Source organism: Heloderma suspectum, chromosome 1 (assembly GCF_057233095.1).
Source record: "Heloderma suspectum isolate Gila_16-S chromosome 1, 16-S_ref, whole genome shotgun sequence".
Lineage (NCBI taxonomy): Eukaryota > Metazoa > Chordata > Lepidosauria > Squamata > Helodermatidae > Heloderma > Heloderma suspectum.
The window spans coordinates 192,696,781-192,713,500 of record NC_139458.1 but is presented as its reverse complement, the minus strand read 5'-3'; the positions used below and the strand labels follow the sequence as shown (position 1 = coordinate 192,713,500).

The following is a 16,720-nucleotide window of genomic DNA, read 5'->3' as shown; positions in this document are numbered from 1 at the left end:
GAAAGGTAAATCCTATTAGAGAAGGGGATGGGAAGTGGGGGAGACAAAGAACCAGGCAAGGAAAAAAGGAAACTCAAACTAAGTACTTTTTAGATCTAGCCAAATAAAAGCTCTCTCCCACCAGATCTTTCTGAAGTTGATACAGTTTGGAGACAGGCTGTGTGGGCTGATCAGAAGGCATCAGAAGAGCTCCGAATCTCCGAGGTGGACTGAGGCACTTTGGCGGTGCCCCACTTCGCTTCAGGGTGTCTCGGTGCTGTTCTGATCCACTTTGGATCATGCTGAGGCACCTCCGAAGCATCCCACTTCACTTCGGGATTTGGACCGAAGTGGTGCACAACCCTACTTTTTGGCGGTAGATAAGCTGGCACCTACTTTGTTTTAATCCTCTGTATTTCTGTGTAGTTCTATCTTTATATCTTTAGTTATTTTTTCTGATGCCTATTTTAGCATCTGCTGCTTTTAGTTGATTGCTGCTTTTAATTTATTGTTTTATTGTGCTGTTTTTAATGTGGATTTCAGATTTTATTTATGTTTGTTGTATGTAGCCCTGAGAGCTTTAGTTATAGAGTAACTAATACGTCTTAGAAATAAATAAATAATAGTGCAGTGAGGTAATTTTAGGCTCTGGACTTAATGGTCTTACAGAGGCAGGGAGGCTCTTTAGATCAGGGATGGAGAAGTTCATGGTGCCCTCTGATTCCTCAGCTGGACTTCAAACTTCTGAACTTATCTCTGATCAGTGATAATCAGATAAGAGAGTATTTAAAGGCAATAAAACTTTAAATACCCTGCATAGAATTGAGCTGTGCTTTTTAGGCAAGAGACCGTCTACGCTGGGTGTTATGTCTCCGGGGGGCGGGCACCATGGGTTAGTTATTGTTTTGAACCTTGGCAGCTCCTGTAGAGTTGGGAGTAGCAACAGTGGGTGGAGCTTCTGCTAAGTTCTTCAGTTCTGTGTGTGATAAATAAAGGACAGTTGTGTTTGAGGACTGCTGAGTCTTATAGTCATTCCCTCTACCTATACAACACTGGGGCTGACTCCTGAGTAGCCATGCACAGAATTGAGCTGTTGTGTACGCTTGGTGGGAAAATCTCCAAATGGGTAAGAATGACATCTGTCCTTGGCCCCACCCTGTGCTCTTAGCCCCACCCACTGCTGGAATGCCCACCCCCCAGGGGAGGGGGTTCTTTCCAAATAGAAATTTAGCCCCGTAGGCCAATTTGTTTTTTCTCCTCCTGCTTTAGATGGTACTGTGTATTCCTTCACTTACTTCAAAATATGGAAAGCCAGCCCTGCTGCTCATTCTGTTGAGTGGTGCCCCGGATGTCTGCCCCCAACTTGTGCTCTGAATGCTCAGTATGTGGAAATCTTTAGGTGAGCTCTTGGGCTATGTCTTTATTTTCTGATGTAGCAGCTTGTAGGATGATGATGATGATGATTGGTGCAATCCTATGGCCGGTTCTCCCTGAGAACCAACCTCCACCCCCTTTTGCGCTATCTCATAGGCAGCATGGAACAGCTCCGTGCTCAGAAGAGGACCACGGAGCGGCAAAAATGGGGCATTCCTGGGGCTGTTTCAGGGTGGAAAAGTTGGAAATGCCGGTGCGACACATCCTACGTGTCGTCCAGCTGCTCGTCTCACGATCCGAGGTCCCATACCTAGACAGCCGAAATTGCGACACTGTGCTCAGAAGAGGAGCACGGAGCGACAAAAACAGGGCATTCCTGGGGGCAGGCCAGGGTGGGGAGGGCGGAAGTGCCTTTCCGATGCTTCCAATGTGTCATCTGGCGCAAGCCCCCCTGCTCCGACTTCCCACAGCTAGACAGACGAAATCGGCTGTCTAGCCACGAATGCAGGGTATTGGATAGGCAGTCATCTCTAAGTTCAGAGGCGGCTCCTATCCCAATAGGATTGCACCCTAATTATATTTCTATACCACTCCATAGCCGAAGCTCTCTGGCTGGTTTACAAAGGCTCTGTTGATTTTTTTTTTTTTAATTAAGAATGGGTAACACATTTTAAAAAAACATGTCACTTAATAAGCTTCAGGACAGAAAACCTTCTGATGTAGTTTTTAGGGATGTACGTACGTATGTATGTATGTATGTATATGAAGTTGTATCATCCCGAGTCACTCGGTTGGTTTGTCCAACGCAGTACTCTCTCCTTTGGCAGCAGCTCAATTGGATCTGAGCCAGGGGTCATTGCCAGCCTTGCTACAGGAAACCGTTTAATTGACGATTCCAGGGACTGAACCTGCTGCTTCATAGGTGCAAATCGTGTTCTCTGTTACTGAACTGTGGCCCCTCCCTGAGGAGAGCCATTGCCTCAACATGTGAGGTGGCAGCAGTCCCTGACAGTCTCTTCATTGTTTCAGTTACTTTCCTCTGAGGTATCTGTTGACCAATAGGAATAGTACACACTGTACCTCTGCAGTTTCAGCTGAGGGCTTTACTTCTCAACAGCTCGTTCTCCAGTCTTAGTCAAACTTGCCAAAGCTAAAAAGGAATTGTTAGGATCCTTTGCTTTAGAGGACTTAAAAAACATTGATGAATTATATGCAGATGAGAAACATGTTTCTGGGTAAGTAAAACAGGTCAAACACACAAATTTGTCTAAGGTTATAATCTTAGGCATGCTTACCTGGGAGTAAGTCCCACTGAACTCAGTGGGCCTTACTTCCATGTAACCATGCACGGGATCCGACTTTAAAGCTGCATTTATAAGCATAACCTTGGCGGGGGGCGGGGGGGAATCCCATGGTTTTAAATGAAATGGCCTTTATGTCTCCATAAATTAGACTTGACTTGAGCTATAAGCTTGCAGTCCTATGCACGCTTACTTAGAAATCATTTAGATTTAATACTGTCTTCTTGGTAAACTTGCTCAGAATCTGTGTGTGGGTTTAGCAGAGTAGAATGATACACTGTATATTTAATTCTCTTTGTGAACAAAAAGAAGTATATATTGGTATTTGCGGGGTTTATTCTTCCACAGCTACAAGTAATACCAGTGGGTTGTTATCTAGTGTGGTTGAGATACTGAACTATCGTTTTAGATAATCTTAGACTTTAGTGTGTGTTAAAGTTCCTGTAGATCTTCTTTTCCATCTTTCTGCTATTGGATTGGATAGCCTGTGCTACAGAGAAATGAAATTGCTAGAGCCAATGGATGAGAAAAGATCATTTTATTTAAGACGTCTGTTAAAATGATTTAAGTTAGAAAGAATGTCTGTTTCTGGCAGTAGATAATGTGTATTTGTGTATTTTTCAGACAAAAGACAATTCTTTGGTGGATCTTAAGTAAATATGCCCTTTATGATTCCGCTGCAGAAACCATAACGGCACCTACAGTAAATTGAAACAGTGTCTTATATTTGAAGAATGCCTTCTTTATGTACTTAAGGAATATTATTTTTAGATAGTTCAGTTTGTAAAATATTAATGTCTTGCAGTTTTCACTCTACTTCTCAGCAACAGTAATAAACCTATGAAGGATGGTTGTCAGTATGCAATTTCTCTCAGTATGCAGAAGTGTAAGCTTTAGAGGGATTATGAACATGTAAGAAATACCCTTATTTCGCACAAGAGCCTTGTCATGGAATGTCAGCGATAATTTTCTAGATAACTTGCGAATGTCCTTAAAATGGTTTATTCATTGTGCTACTTGGTTGCTAGAAAGAGTTCTACCTATTCAGACTTGCAATACCTGTCTTATGTGTATGCTTCTCTGTAAATTACCATGTGTGTTGATGGTCCTATAGGGGGAGTTAACATCTCCCCTTTTCGGATTAGCTGGAGAGTCAGGGAAGGGTTGAAAAGGTGGGGGACACTGAGAAGTCTCAGTACAACTCTTAAAATCAAGAGGATTACATCGCCAAGGGAGAGATATTGTGTCCCCCCCCCTTTTGTTGCACTTACTCCTTAGGCTTCCCCCTGCCCATTCGGTGCTTCTGATTGTGGCACCAAGTCCCTCCTTTCCCTTAGTATTATTTCTCCCCTGGCCCTTCACATCTGTACACTAATTATCCAATATGCAACTCCATCTTGTCAATATCCTTGTATGTTACCTACTCACCTTCACCCCTCCCTTTGACAGCTGAAACAGACAAGGAAATTGACCAAACAAGACCACATGTTGGGCAGCTGTAAATGTGCACTTGCAAAAGACCAACAACAGCAGCAATGCAAAACACAACCCCAATTGAGGAACCCAATTTGTTTTTAAACAATTGCCAGAAAATGTGTGACGGTCCTTCTAAATGCTGTTTCAGCATCAGTAGAAGGGCAGTCACAAAAAGTGATCTTGCCAAGCAGCTCTGTAGCCAGTTGCCGCAACCCACAATAAAATCGCTCTCCCAGGTTTGGATGACATGACAACCCATTGCAGGCAAGAATAGCCCTACAACAAGCCATGGGTTCTCAGCATGGCTTGTTCCCGAAAAATAAGCTACCCCATGGAAAACATTCCTGGTTCAGATGACATGACAACCCACCATGGCTGGCTGCCCATGATGGGTTGTCATGTTGTGCAAACCCAATAGTTGGCATTGGTGGGCACCGCCAAGGCCCATGCCCTGGAACTCCCCTTCACCTGTCCTCTTTGAGTGAGTTAGCAGTGAAAGAAGCAAGGAGAAAAAGAACAGAAACCTCTGCTTGCCTGTCTCTCTGGGCAGCCATAGAGGTAGAGCCTGGTGAAGGTGGGCAAACAAAGACCTCCTTCTCCCATACAACACTGCCCAGTCTTTAAGACCTTTGGAACAGGCCTTTCTTTAGAGACTGCCACCATCAGAGGCGCATTTGTTGGTGATGCCAGAGACAGCCTCTCTCTCTGCTGTCCTTTCATCAGAGGGAAAGGCTTCTTTATTCAAGAAGGACTTTGGCCTGTAAGTGGGTGCTGTTGTTAGTATTTTGTTGTTGTTGTTACGTTTTAATTGTATTTTTATGTATCGTTTTCGTCCATTTTAATTGGTCCTGTAAGCTTCCTTGGGTGCCATTTTTTGGTTAAAAGGCGGGGTACAAATCAAATCGATCAACAAATAAATCATGGGGGTTGGTGTGGAGGAGGTGGTCCCACCGAGGGCATATTGCCCAAAGACCTCCAAAAGCTGGAGCCGGCAGTGTAGCTATGTAGTAACCTGGTTGTAATCAGTCATGAATACACTGATCTCAATAACCTAGTAGCCCCCTCCTTGCGTTATGTGATTGAAGGGGATCCATGAGTCAAAAAGGGCAGCAGAGCAATGCTGTTGGGCTGTCCTCAGCATCATCCAGGTTTCCTGCCCCTGCCCCCTGGCATCCACACTTCAGGCCTGGTAGCCTATGCTCCTAGACCTCTTCGGGAACTCGAACCCTGCATGATTGGGGTTACAGATCCTGTGGAAGTATGTAGGCTTCCCCTGCTCAGAAATTGATGCCCATCAATATGGGATGGGCGTGGGGAAGGCTGGAGAAAGCACAGGACAGTAGCAAGGCCGGCAGCATGACCTCACTGTTGCATTCAACCTTCCTGTGTATCAGGCATGGAGGGTGATAATGAACCTTGGAAATAAGAGAGTAGTTGTACCCATTCAATGTGTTCCTACTGCTATCCAGTTGCATATGTCTCAGATCAAGAAGGGCAAACTGTGGGCACACTGGGCAGTGTTCTGTGAAGGATCATCAGAGTTAAGTTGCCACCATCAAGTTCTGAGTATTCAGGTGACCTGTTTGGAGATGGGGTGAAGCAGAGGAGTCTTATGCACCTCTGGAACAGAGACATACTTTTTTCTAACATGAGTGGAACGAGTCATTTAAGGTGACAGTATCTTGCATAAATGTTAAATCTGGAGAAGTAAATACACAAGTGCTAGAGGGGAATTTCTTCTGAATAAAAGCAAGAAAAATTGGTTATTTTTTTAACTATTTCTGTCCATTATTGCTAGATAGATGATTCAGAAAGTAATCCTTCCAGTGACCAAACTGCTCAAACCTTCTGGGAAAAAATAGTTATTGCTTGAATTTCTGATGAAAAGAACTCTTGTGTATTCATCTCTGTGGTGTATTCATACCTGTCATGAGGTACAGCACTTTTTGGAACATTACATAAAAATCCTTGTCTAAAACCATGCACCAGTTTGGAATATGCAAACAGAACTGAAAGAGACCTTGCAACCAGTTCTGCGTAAGCAGGAAACCCAATATTTACATAATAATCAATAGACCAGTGAGTAGACAGACCAGCAGTGACTTTTTCTACAAGATTTGGCTTCAAACTGGTAGGAGAAGTTAGGAACTTCTCTTACATTATCAAGACAGACTAATAAAATCCAAGATAGCTTCGGAAAAGATCTACAGAAAACTAAGTTGGCTGAAATTCCATCTGTCCTGATCATATTGGAAATCTCTGCACAGGATGAGTTTCTGTAAGCTTGGGTTTGTGTGCGGTGGGAGAGACACCTGGTTTTGTTTTCATATAATGCAAAAACCAGGAGTTCCTAATGTATCACCTATTACTATAACTATGTCAGGGTGGACACTGAGCCCATAGAATCCCAGAGTAGTTCTGATTCTGAGGAAGAGGAGTCGCTCCTGGGAGAGGAGCATGCTTCTCTTTCCCAGGGCCAACAGCTGACGGAGATTCCTCCAACTGGCATTCCTAGCTTAGATAGCAGTCCTGGGAGTGACAGAGCGCAGGAAGCAGACTTGATGGACGCGCGTCGCCGACGCAGAGAGCGGCGCCAAATGGAGGGCGTGGAAAGGAGGCGTAGTGCCCGGTTGGCGCGCAAACAATGGTTGCACCCAGAGGATCCAAGGGGAAAGGGGTGGGACTCTCCCTAGCCCTTAAGTTCAGGGGTCTGCCAGTGATTCCCTTTCAAATGGGGACCAACTGTTCCAACTTGGGGCATAGGTACTCTGCTGCTCATATCTAGTTGCTAACGGTAGAGTTGTTAAGTTGTAAAAGAGGAATAAAGCTTTGAAAAGAATCCCTTTGTCTGTGTCTGGACTTGGCTACTGGATTAGACTGAGAGAGGCCTCCAAGGAGCCCTTGACAGCCTACTACTGTTTCATTTTCTCTAATCATTTCTCAATAGGGGTTAATCCAGGTCAGAAACTGTGGGCTTGATCACTCATGTTGTGACTCAGGATATGATGCTGTCTGATTTCAAGCTACTCAGTCATGTTTAGATGTAACAGACAGTGGGTGCTTCCAGAGGACAATTCTATCATATCATCACCGTGTCTCATTCACAGAATTTTACAGGGGGTCCAGACAACAGCCCTGCTCAGGTGTTCTGAACCTGAACAGAGCAAATGCATGATGAGGGGAAGCTTTCCAGTTCCACTCACTTCCAGTTCCATCACATTTGTCACCCTCAAGTTGTGGAGGGCAACTGTCTGAAGAAGCCTCCTATATCTGTGGAGGCTTTCCACATGAGTTGAAACACCAATTTTCCAGTGGGCTGAGCAATAAAAATTTGTTTGTTTGTTTGTTTATTTATTTATTTATTGCATTTATACCCCGCCTTTTTTTCCTCTTGCAAGGAACCCAAGGCGGCTTACATTATCCTCCTCCTCCCCACTTTATCCTCAAAACAACCCTGTGAGGTGGGTTGGGCTGAGAGTCTGTGACTGGCCCAAAGTCACCCAGTGAGCTTCCATGGCCGAGTGGGGACTAGAACCTGGATCTACCAGCTCCTAGTCCAACACTCTTGCCACTATTCTTTTTCAAACAGCAAACCTGCTCCAAAGAGGACAGGGGAAGTTTTGTGGTGGCATCGTGGGTGCCTGCCAATCAGCACCATCTACACCTGGTTCAGTTGTAAACCTGCAGAAAAAGGTTCTCCTTACCCCAAGCTCAGTCCAGTAGAGCGGTGGTGCATTTGGGCAGAACACTTACAGATCAGCCCCTCTTCTCTGAAAATGCTATGTGTGTCTTCACCAGTAGTGAAATTGCTCAAGTTGGATCCAAACTTCCCAAAGTTGAGGCCAAAGCAAAACCTTCAGGCCTACTTTGTGTTTTTTGCCTGGCCAAAATATCTGAGGAATTTTGAGGGATGCAGAAATAATTCCAGTCAGACTAATAAGATTTTTAGGAAGGTTCTGCACATTTATAGAGGCAGAGTTTTCTCCTTTTTTTCTGCCCTGCTATGATCTCTGCTTCGAACCATCTGTGGAGGTTTTTGTAGTAGTTTAAGCAGTTGTTCAGTCGTTAAGTTGTGTCCGACTCTTCATGACCCCATGGACCATAGCACACCAGGCCTTCCTGTCCTCTGCTCTCTCCCGGAGTGTGCTTAAGTTCATATTCATTGCATCGGTGATGCTATCTAGCCATCTCATCCTCTGCCGTACCCTTCTCCTTTTGCCTTCAATCTTTCCCAGCATCAGGGTCTTTTCCAGGGAGTTTTCTCTTCGCATTAGGTGGCCAAAATATTCGAGCTTCAGCTTCAGTATCTGTCCTTCCCATGAGCAGTCAGGGTTGATTTCCTTTAGGATGGACTGATTTGACCTCCTTGCAGTCCAGGGGACTCGTAAGAGTCTTCTCCAGCACCACAGTTCGAAAGCATCAATTCTTCGGCGCTCAGCCTTCCTTATAGTCCAGCTCTCACAGCCATACGTTGCTACTGGGAAAACCATAGCTTTGATTATACGAACCTTTGTCAGCAAGGTGATGTCTCTGCTTCTTACTATGCTGTCTAGGTTTGCCATAGCTTTCCTCCCAAGGAGCAAGCGTCTTTTAATTTCATGGCTACAGTCACTGTCTGCAGTGATCTTGGAGTCCAAGAAAATAAAATCTGTCACTGCTTCCATTTCTTCCCCTTCTATATGCCAGGAAGTGATGGGGCCAGATGCCATGATCTTAGTTTTTTTAATGTTGAGTTTCAAACCAGCTTTTGCACTCTCCACTTTCACCCTCAGCAAGAGGCTCTTTAGATTAGGGGTGCACGAAAGACACTTACCTGGTCTCGCAGCTTTTCGCGGCGGGGGGGAGGCGCTTCGCTGCTCTCCCCGCGAAGTTCAGGCTGGGGGGGGAGGCTTCCCGCCTCGCCCGGCCGAAATTCAGGCCGGGGGGGAGGCTTCCCTCCTCGCCCGGCCGAAATTCAGGCCGGGGAGGAGGTGCCTCGCCTCGCCCGGCTGCAAAATAAAAAGTTAAAAAAAAAAACGCCCCCGTGATAGGCTACGTGACGATTAACGTAGCCTATCATGGCTAGATCTGCAAAGTCAGCCGTGATAGGCTACGTAAATCGTCACGTAGCCTATCACGGGTGTCTTAAAAAAAAAAAAAAGCGCGTACGCAAATGGCGGCCCCCATAGGGAGCCGCCATTCGCGTTCCTTATTTGGTCGCTGTAGTCTACGTAAATCTTTATGTAGACTACGGCGAAAATAAGGGCAACGCAAATAGCGTTGCCCTTATTTTCGCTGTAGTCTACGTAATCTTTACGTAGACTACAGCAACCAAATAAGGAACGTGAATGGCGGCTCCCTATGGGGGCCGCCATTAGCCGTACATGCTTTTTTTTTTTTTTAAGTCACCCGTGATAGGCTACGTGACGATTTACGTAGCCTATCACGGCTGACTTTGCAAATCTAGCCATGATAGGCTACGTTAATCGTCACGTAGCCTATCACGGGGGCATTTTTTTTTCTTTTATTGGAATGGCGGCGGCGGCAGCCAGTCGAAAGACCGGCTGCCACTCCCGCCCCTGACGAAGACCCGACGAACCGCCGGCCAGACCCGCCGCCGGGAGGGGGAAAGGTAAGTCCCGTCCCGGGGGGGGCGGGGGGGTGCGGAGAATTTCTCCCCGAAACTTCTTCGGGGGGCCGAACACGTTGGCGCTCGGCCCCCCGAAGTTTCGGGGAGAAATTCTCCGCCATCCCTACTTTAGATCCTCTTTGCTTTCTGCCATTAGGGTGGTATCGTCTGCGTATCAGAGGTTGTTGATAATTCTCCCGGCAATCTTAATTCCGACCTGTGATTCATCCAACCCGGCCTTTCTCATGATGTACTCTGCATATAAATTAAATAAGCAGGGCAACAATATGCAGCCTTGTCGTACTCCTTTCCCAGTTTAAGCAGTACCTAGAATTAAAAACACAAGACTACCTAATAGGTAGTGCAGGATAGGATAATAGATGTGTGTATCGCTGTTGTGAATGCTGTTGAAAAAGGCCCAGTCATTGGTAATGAGCAACACACTTCTCCCCCACCTTTCCTGCTCCAGTGATTTAAAAGTTGTTCTTACCTTTTAAAAATATGAAGAATTATGTTTGCCTATCTAAAAATTCTGATACAAAGAAATAGAGTCCTTTAAAGAGATGGTGATGATGATACCACAAGGCTATCTACTCTCCTACAGCAACTCCCTGGCCACTTCAAGAACATTTTATTTATTTTTACATTCTTTTAACTTCAAACAGTGCATGTATCTTCTCTCAAGCACATTCAAGAACTTTCCCTTAAGGCTATGATTTTGACCGGACCAGAATGTGATCCATTGGCTAGTGTGGGGAGATGGCTTAATTAGGAAAAAGGACAAGTCAACAGACTTACTCTCCTTCCAATTCATACCATTTATATTTTTACAATTCAGGCTAGTAATGTTGAATCAAGGCTAGTACAAAACAGCACTAAGGAGGAATTCACTTCTGTTCTACAGAAGTTATCCTTTGTACACAGCCATGGAGATTGGGCTTCTAGGTCAAAGGTACAGCTTCCAGGAATACTTGGGCTGTTTTACGGTTGCAGGTGGTGTTAACCACACCAACAATCCACCCCTTGCCAGGTTCAGACAACATAATAAGCCATGGCGACAGCCCACTGTGGCTTGAAAATGGCCACCAGCATGCACTGCAACCCACTGTGGTTTAAATAAGCAACGGTGGGCTGCGATGATCGTGCGAATGGGGTCAATGAGTCATATTCTGGAACAGGGAGTGTGGCAAGAATATGAAAATCTAGTATGGAGGGGCCAGGACTGTGATGCTTAAACATGACTGTTGATGCAACAACACTTAAGCCTGCAATCCTAGAACCACTTACCTGGGAGTAAGACTGATTGAACGTGATGGGTTCTGAGTCGACATGTATAGTGTTGTAAGTCACTTATAGATATTGTGCTGTAAATCGCTTATAGAACTCTCTTTGGATTAGGATTTTAATGTCTTTGTGATTGTTTAGCAATCAGTAAAATATTTGCCTGCTCAGTGTTGCAGTTGTGCTTTATGCTCCAAGTCGAGTATATAGTCATTTGAACTACACTGTAAAATAAAAATCAGAAGATTTCATGGCTTTCCTGCTCCAGCAAGTAGCATGTCTTCAAACACCATTAGATTTGTGGTGATATAAGCCGCTAGCTATTTAGGTGGTAACTTAAAGCTTTGTTTGAAGCCATGGCCCATTGCTAAATGCATAGACATTTAGATTAATGTTTCAGGGTTTTGCTTTTTATCAGCCTGCTATACAGTTATTATTGAGTTAGCTGAGACCCTGAAAATGTAAATCATTTCCCTTTGTCCAAAGGAATGGAGAGAGAAATTCTTCATCTCTTTGATTAATTTCTCTACTCCGTAATTCTGTTATGTGTTTAGAAGCCCATTGTGGGTGGCTATAACACTTTTAGACTGTGAAGCTACTGTTTTACTCTCAGCAAACTGATAATGTCCAATAATTATAGGTATGATATTTTTAGCTCTACTAATGCAAGTCCCACTGCATGTGTGGCAGCAACAGGACAATGGCTTGCTGTAAAATCAAATTATTCTGTGTATACATCTATCAATATTGCTGCATTCACTCTTGTCAGTTTCTCCAGCAGTATTTATGTCAACCCACCACTACCTGCTTGCAGCCATTATCTGATCTGACATGAGGCCACTTCCAATATTACCTTTTCATACTCTCATTTTGTAATTTGGTGTGGGGAATTAACCAAAAAATTGAATTGCAAAGCATGGGAATGGGCAGATTTGAGACACATATCTATTAAAACTGTCTTGACCTTCTCAACTGTTCTTCTATCTGACTATTTTAAAGAGGTAATATCAACCTATCAGTAAGGAAATGTAACACAGGGCTGCTCTGGGTGTTTGGAAGAAGTAATGACATAGAACGTGTGAGCGGTCATGCTTCATCTCCCTATGCTTCCAGGCCCTGTCTCCATGAAAACGGAAGGAGAAGCAAAGGGAGGCTTACCTGGATTTTTTCAAGGAATCGGCTTTGGTGCGCACAGGGCTCCATGAGCGAGTGCACCGCTCCAGTGTAAGTTGCTTCACAGAACATACTTCTTGGTGGGGTGGGGGGATAGGAGCAAACGTCATCAGACTGGCAGGGCCTGCTCAACCAATAAGAAAATCTCCCCCCATCCAGACTCTCCTTTTTCTTTCCCCTGATACTCCCGTAAATTGTGATAGCGCAATTTGTGTGATAGAGCGATAGAGCACTTGTGTGATAGAGCAAATGTGTGATAGAGGTATAGAAACATGAAAGAAATCACCCATCCAGAATGGAAGAAGTTTTAAAAAAATCACACCTACAAAGGGATTTGCAGTGTCACTAGGTCACTATCATGCATTTGTTCAGGAATTGCTGTGCCCCTGAATAGTGGCATAGTGAGGTAGTGAGATAGGGGATATAGGTATTGCTCAACAAATGCAAGGTAGTGACATACTGAGATAGCAAGATAGGGAAGAGTTGTAGGTACTGCAGACAAAAGCGCTATTTTGGTTTAACACTTTAATTTTATAAAAGAAGTTAGAGGCTGCATGGGGCACATCCATACTTTGCAGGGATGGCCACCAGAATTTAGTGGTGAAGTAAATGCCATGTGGTGGCACAGAACCCCAATGGCCAGCCCTGAAATGGCGTAAACAGTGGGGAAAAACAGGCAGGGAAAACATTGGGGAAACACCCCTTGACTGGGGTCAGTGGGGTGAAAGACACAGCCCTGGGCTGGGCTATCATGCTGGAGTAAATGCGGGGGGGGGGGGTGCACACCACAACAGAAGCGCAGACAAGCCAAATTAAGGAAAATAATCAGACTAAAAGTAGTCTCAGAAGAACTGTTTTTTCCGCAATAAGCTCCAGAGTGGCTGCAAGATGGCCACGTCATCATGTATCCCTAATGACGTCCAAACCTAGGCAGCTCAGAGTAAGTCACTCGTGGAGACCCCACCCCCAGGTCAAATCTGAAAAGGTATAGGATATGTGCCCCATATTGCACGTCTCCCTGTGGAGAACTTATATATCACTCTGCTTTTGGACATCATCCATAGGTAGATAGATAGACCTTGTGGACTTTATTAAATATGGGTTTTGAACAGGCAATGGAAACTATCAAGTAGCACACTGCAGACATTGAGAGACAAAGTGACCTCAATAGTGCCCCAGAATTCTATATTAGGGAGGATTACAGATACATCGTAATAGCTGCACCCTATCTTGAACAACTGGAGCTGTACAAACATAGAAGAGCACTTACCTTGGCCCGCCTCAATTAACTCCCCTCAGCAGTTTTGGAGGGACGGTACAAAAAGATCCCCTGGTCAGAGTGCCTTTGCCTCTGTGGCATGCAACAGATAGAAACTACAGAGCACGTTTTGTTGTGGTGTATATTTTATAGAGACATTCGTGCTGCACTCATCTCCCCATTGATGAATTGTTTTCTGGGTCATACAGGACAACAGTATACCTATGTATTGTTGTCTGACACTAATTCGATATTTACATATAGCGTTGCCAAATTCTTTGCGGCCACGATAGGTGTTCGAAGAAGGATGCTGAGGGAGCTCGGATTTACCTAGCTGGATGAAAGATAAAGTCTGGGGAGTAATGCCATCCACCCAATATGGCTGATTTTCATTACATTAGTACTACACTGTGTTGAAGTGTTTATTAATTTGATTGGGGATATATGACAGATAATTTTAATGTACTTCTTTTTTAAATTCATCTATTTTGGGCTGGTCTTTGACCGTAATAAAGTTTTATCTATCTATTGATCCATAGGTACAAGTTGTTAACATTTCCTCTGTTGCTCTTTCCTTTGGCCCTCTGAAGTTGGCCATAGAAATCTGTTCTTACAAGGTGATGATAAAGTTCCTTTCCTCATGTAGACCATGCCATTTAGCTAGGATGTCAGAAAATTACATCTGGAATTTCTACAAGGGGTTTGTTCCGTTGCATCCAGATTTTTTTTTAAAGTTTGATGGGCTTTCAATCCAACAGGTCATTTCTCCTTCAAGGATGCTTCCAGATGAGGCATTTAGTGTGCTATAGACCTACCTCAAACTGAGAATTCTGTGGGGATTCCAGCCATAGTCATCTTCCATTTTTTTAGAGCAGTGTTGTTTTGTTACATTGTTTTGTTCAGTTGATTATGTAAATTTGTTGTTAGTATTGTACGCTGCCTAGAGTGGCTGGGTAGCAACCAGATGGGCGGCCAATCAATCAAATAAATAAATAAATAAATGTAAATAACCCTCCCATGTTTTCCCACCACTTCTTCCTGTTTTTTTCTTACTACAACAAAACCATTAAGGAGGGGGAAACAGAACAGCTGCATAATGCTTTTGCAGTGATTGTATTGATTGATAGCACCAGATATGTCTGGAAGCCCTCCAATTTGCAACATTTCTTGCAAGGTAAATCAGCATGAATACATATGCATTTCCTATGTATGTGTGTGTGTACACATATACACACACACACACATATATATATATGAAATGTTTAATTGTAACAAACATTAATTTCAATAATGCTGGTGCATTGGTCCCATGACAAGTTTTAGTTTTAGCTCCATCGAGACCATTCCAGGAGTTGGTCTGAAATGTGACGTAACAGGGATACTGATAAATAATGAAGGCTCAGTAGATGTAGCTACCATAAATCAGTACTTAGTGGGTTTAGGTATGAGTTGTGTGGTACAGAGCTGCCAATGCACTGCTACCCAAATGCTAAGGCGTTTGATAACATTTCTCATTTGAGTCAGTGTTTTGTTGCTTGCTCATCCACACATGAAGTCTTATTTTCCTCTCACATAAATCAGTGTAAGTCCATTAAGGATAATAGGGTTAACTCTGATTTATACCCTCAAATGTCTGAAGAGGGTAACTTGTGTGGAGTTTATAAAGAGCAGTAGATTGGCTGTCAACAGTGTGAAAAGCTGTGATGGATCACTGAAAACCAGTAATTAATTTTGGAGCACACATTTTCCAGAGTGTAACAGAAACCTATATGATGTCCTTGAGTGTTGGAACTAATACTTAGAGCTCTACAGTACCTGAAAGATGTGTACACATTCATGAAGATAGATCATTTGCACCTGATACTCCATTCCTAAAGAAGTTTATGAACATAAATTAATCCTTCTAAAGTTGCTTATAATTTGTGCTTCCGCTTTCTACATTGGCTTCTGATTTAAAATGTTACCAAACATTTTAAATGAAAGCTTTAACCTTTCCTTTTCCCATTCTGAAATGAAATAAATAATATTTTGTTATTTTTGTCATGGGAAGTTACAGAGAGATACATCATCTAGCTTGGCTAAATGTTATAAACCTAAAATTTAATGCAATATCCACTTGCCTTCACTGTCCCATAGACTTTGTTTTCTTTCCTATGAAAAACCACATCACAATACATTTGTATAGTCTTTAAGGTGCCACAGGACTTTGTTGTTAATCCTAAAAAATCTGGACTATCCAAAGCTTCATCTTCCCAAGAACCATGTAATACAGATTTCTTCTTTTGATATTCCCTCCACAATAATTCTTTCTCACACACATATACTGAGCTGGTAAAGTAGAATGGCTAAGAGATGGAGCTGTTAATCCGGAAGTCCCTGGTTTGAGTCTTGCTCCTGCCATAACCTCACTAGGTGGCCTTAGGTAAGCCACTCTCTCTAATTCATTCCCCACCACTATGGGAGATAATTTTACCTTCCAGCTCTGTTATTAGGATTGCAACTAGATAATACATGTGAAATGTGAAAGGGCTATCCAGGAATAGGCAACCTGGTGCCTTCTAGATGTTTTGGACTGCAAGTCCCAGAAGCCCCAGGCAGCAAGGGCAGGGTTTGTGCAAGTTGTAGTCCAAAACATCTGGAGGGCACCAGGTTGCCTACCCTGAGCAGTACAAATGTTAAAATATTATTATTGTTCAGTATTATACACACAGCTGCTTCCCTCCAAACTCCAGGACATACATTTTACCACCTTTCCCCTTTGGTGTCCCTTCTCCTTTGCCTTCCTTTTAGTCCTCACCCATTTGTTCCTTTCCAAACAATACAGAAAAGCAGGCACTGTGCAAATGTTCACAAAGGGTTAGTAACCTGTAGACAGTTGGAAGGAGGAAGTGGAAGAAATAACCATGCAGTACCCTCAGATCCTGTTAGTTTTGGTTTACAAATAAAATACCTGTATGAAATTGGGAAGCTACTGAGCAGAAGCAACGTCTGCTATTACAGATATCGCAACATGCCTATACGTCAGTCTGCTTTACTGACGGATCATCCAGTGACATTACCAGCCATTGCAAATGCCTGCTGGTGCCACAGTTTTCCTTTGGGACTCAAAGCCTTTCTGGGCTCCAAAACACATTGGAGACTCTTAAAATCTCCCTGGATTGCAGACTTGGCAGCAAAGGTCAGATATCTGCCAGCTCTCTGCTGGCATGTAGACTCATCAGTGACTAACTGTTGACTTGATCTCCTCAACTTGTGGCTCTGTGCCACCAT

The 16,720-nt window shown here is 43.7% G+C and overlaps 1 protein-coding gene across 2 annotated transcripts in view; it reads left to right on the top strand.

Moving 5' to 3' along the window:
* ZNF385B (zinc finger protein 385B) overlaps nucleotides 1-16,720 on the top strand; it is a 298,989-nt gene that overhangs the window by 104,173 nt on the left and 178,096 nt on the right. The window contains exon 1 of one of the 2 annotated variants that reach the window (XM_084814816.1): nucleotides 2,321-2,588. The exons of the other annotated variant lie outside the window; for it this stretch is intronic. Coding sequence (XP_084670942.1) covers nucleotides 2,555-2,588 — 34 coding nt within the window. The 5' untranslated portion in view covers nucleotides 2,321-2,554. Of the gene's footprint in view, nucleotides 1-2,320; nucleotides 2,589-16,720 lie in introns of those variants that run through there. 2 annotated transcript variants of the gene reach the window in all.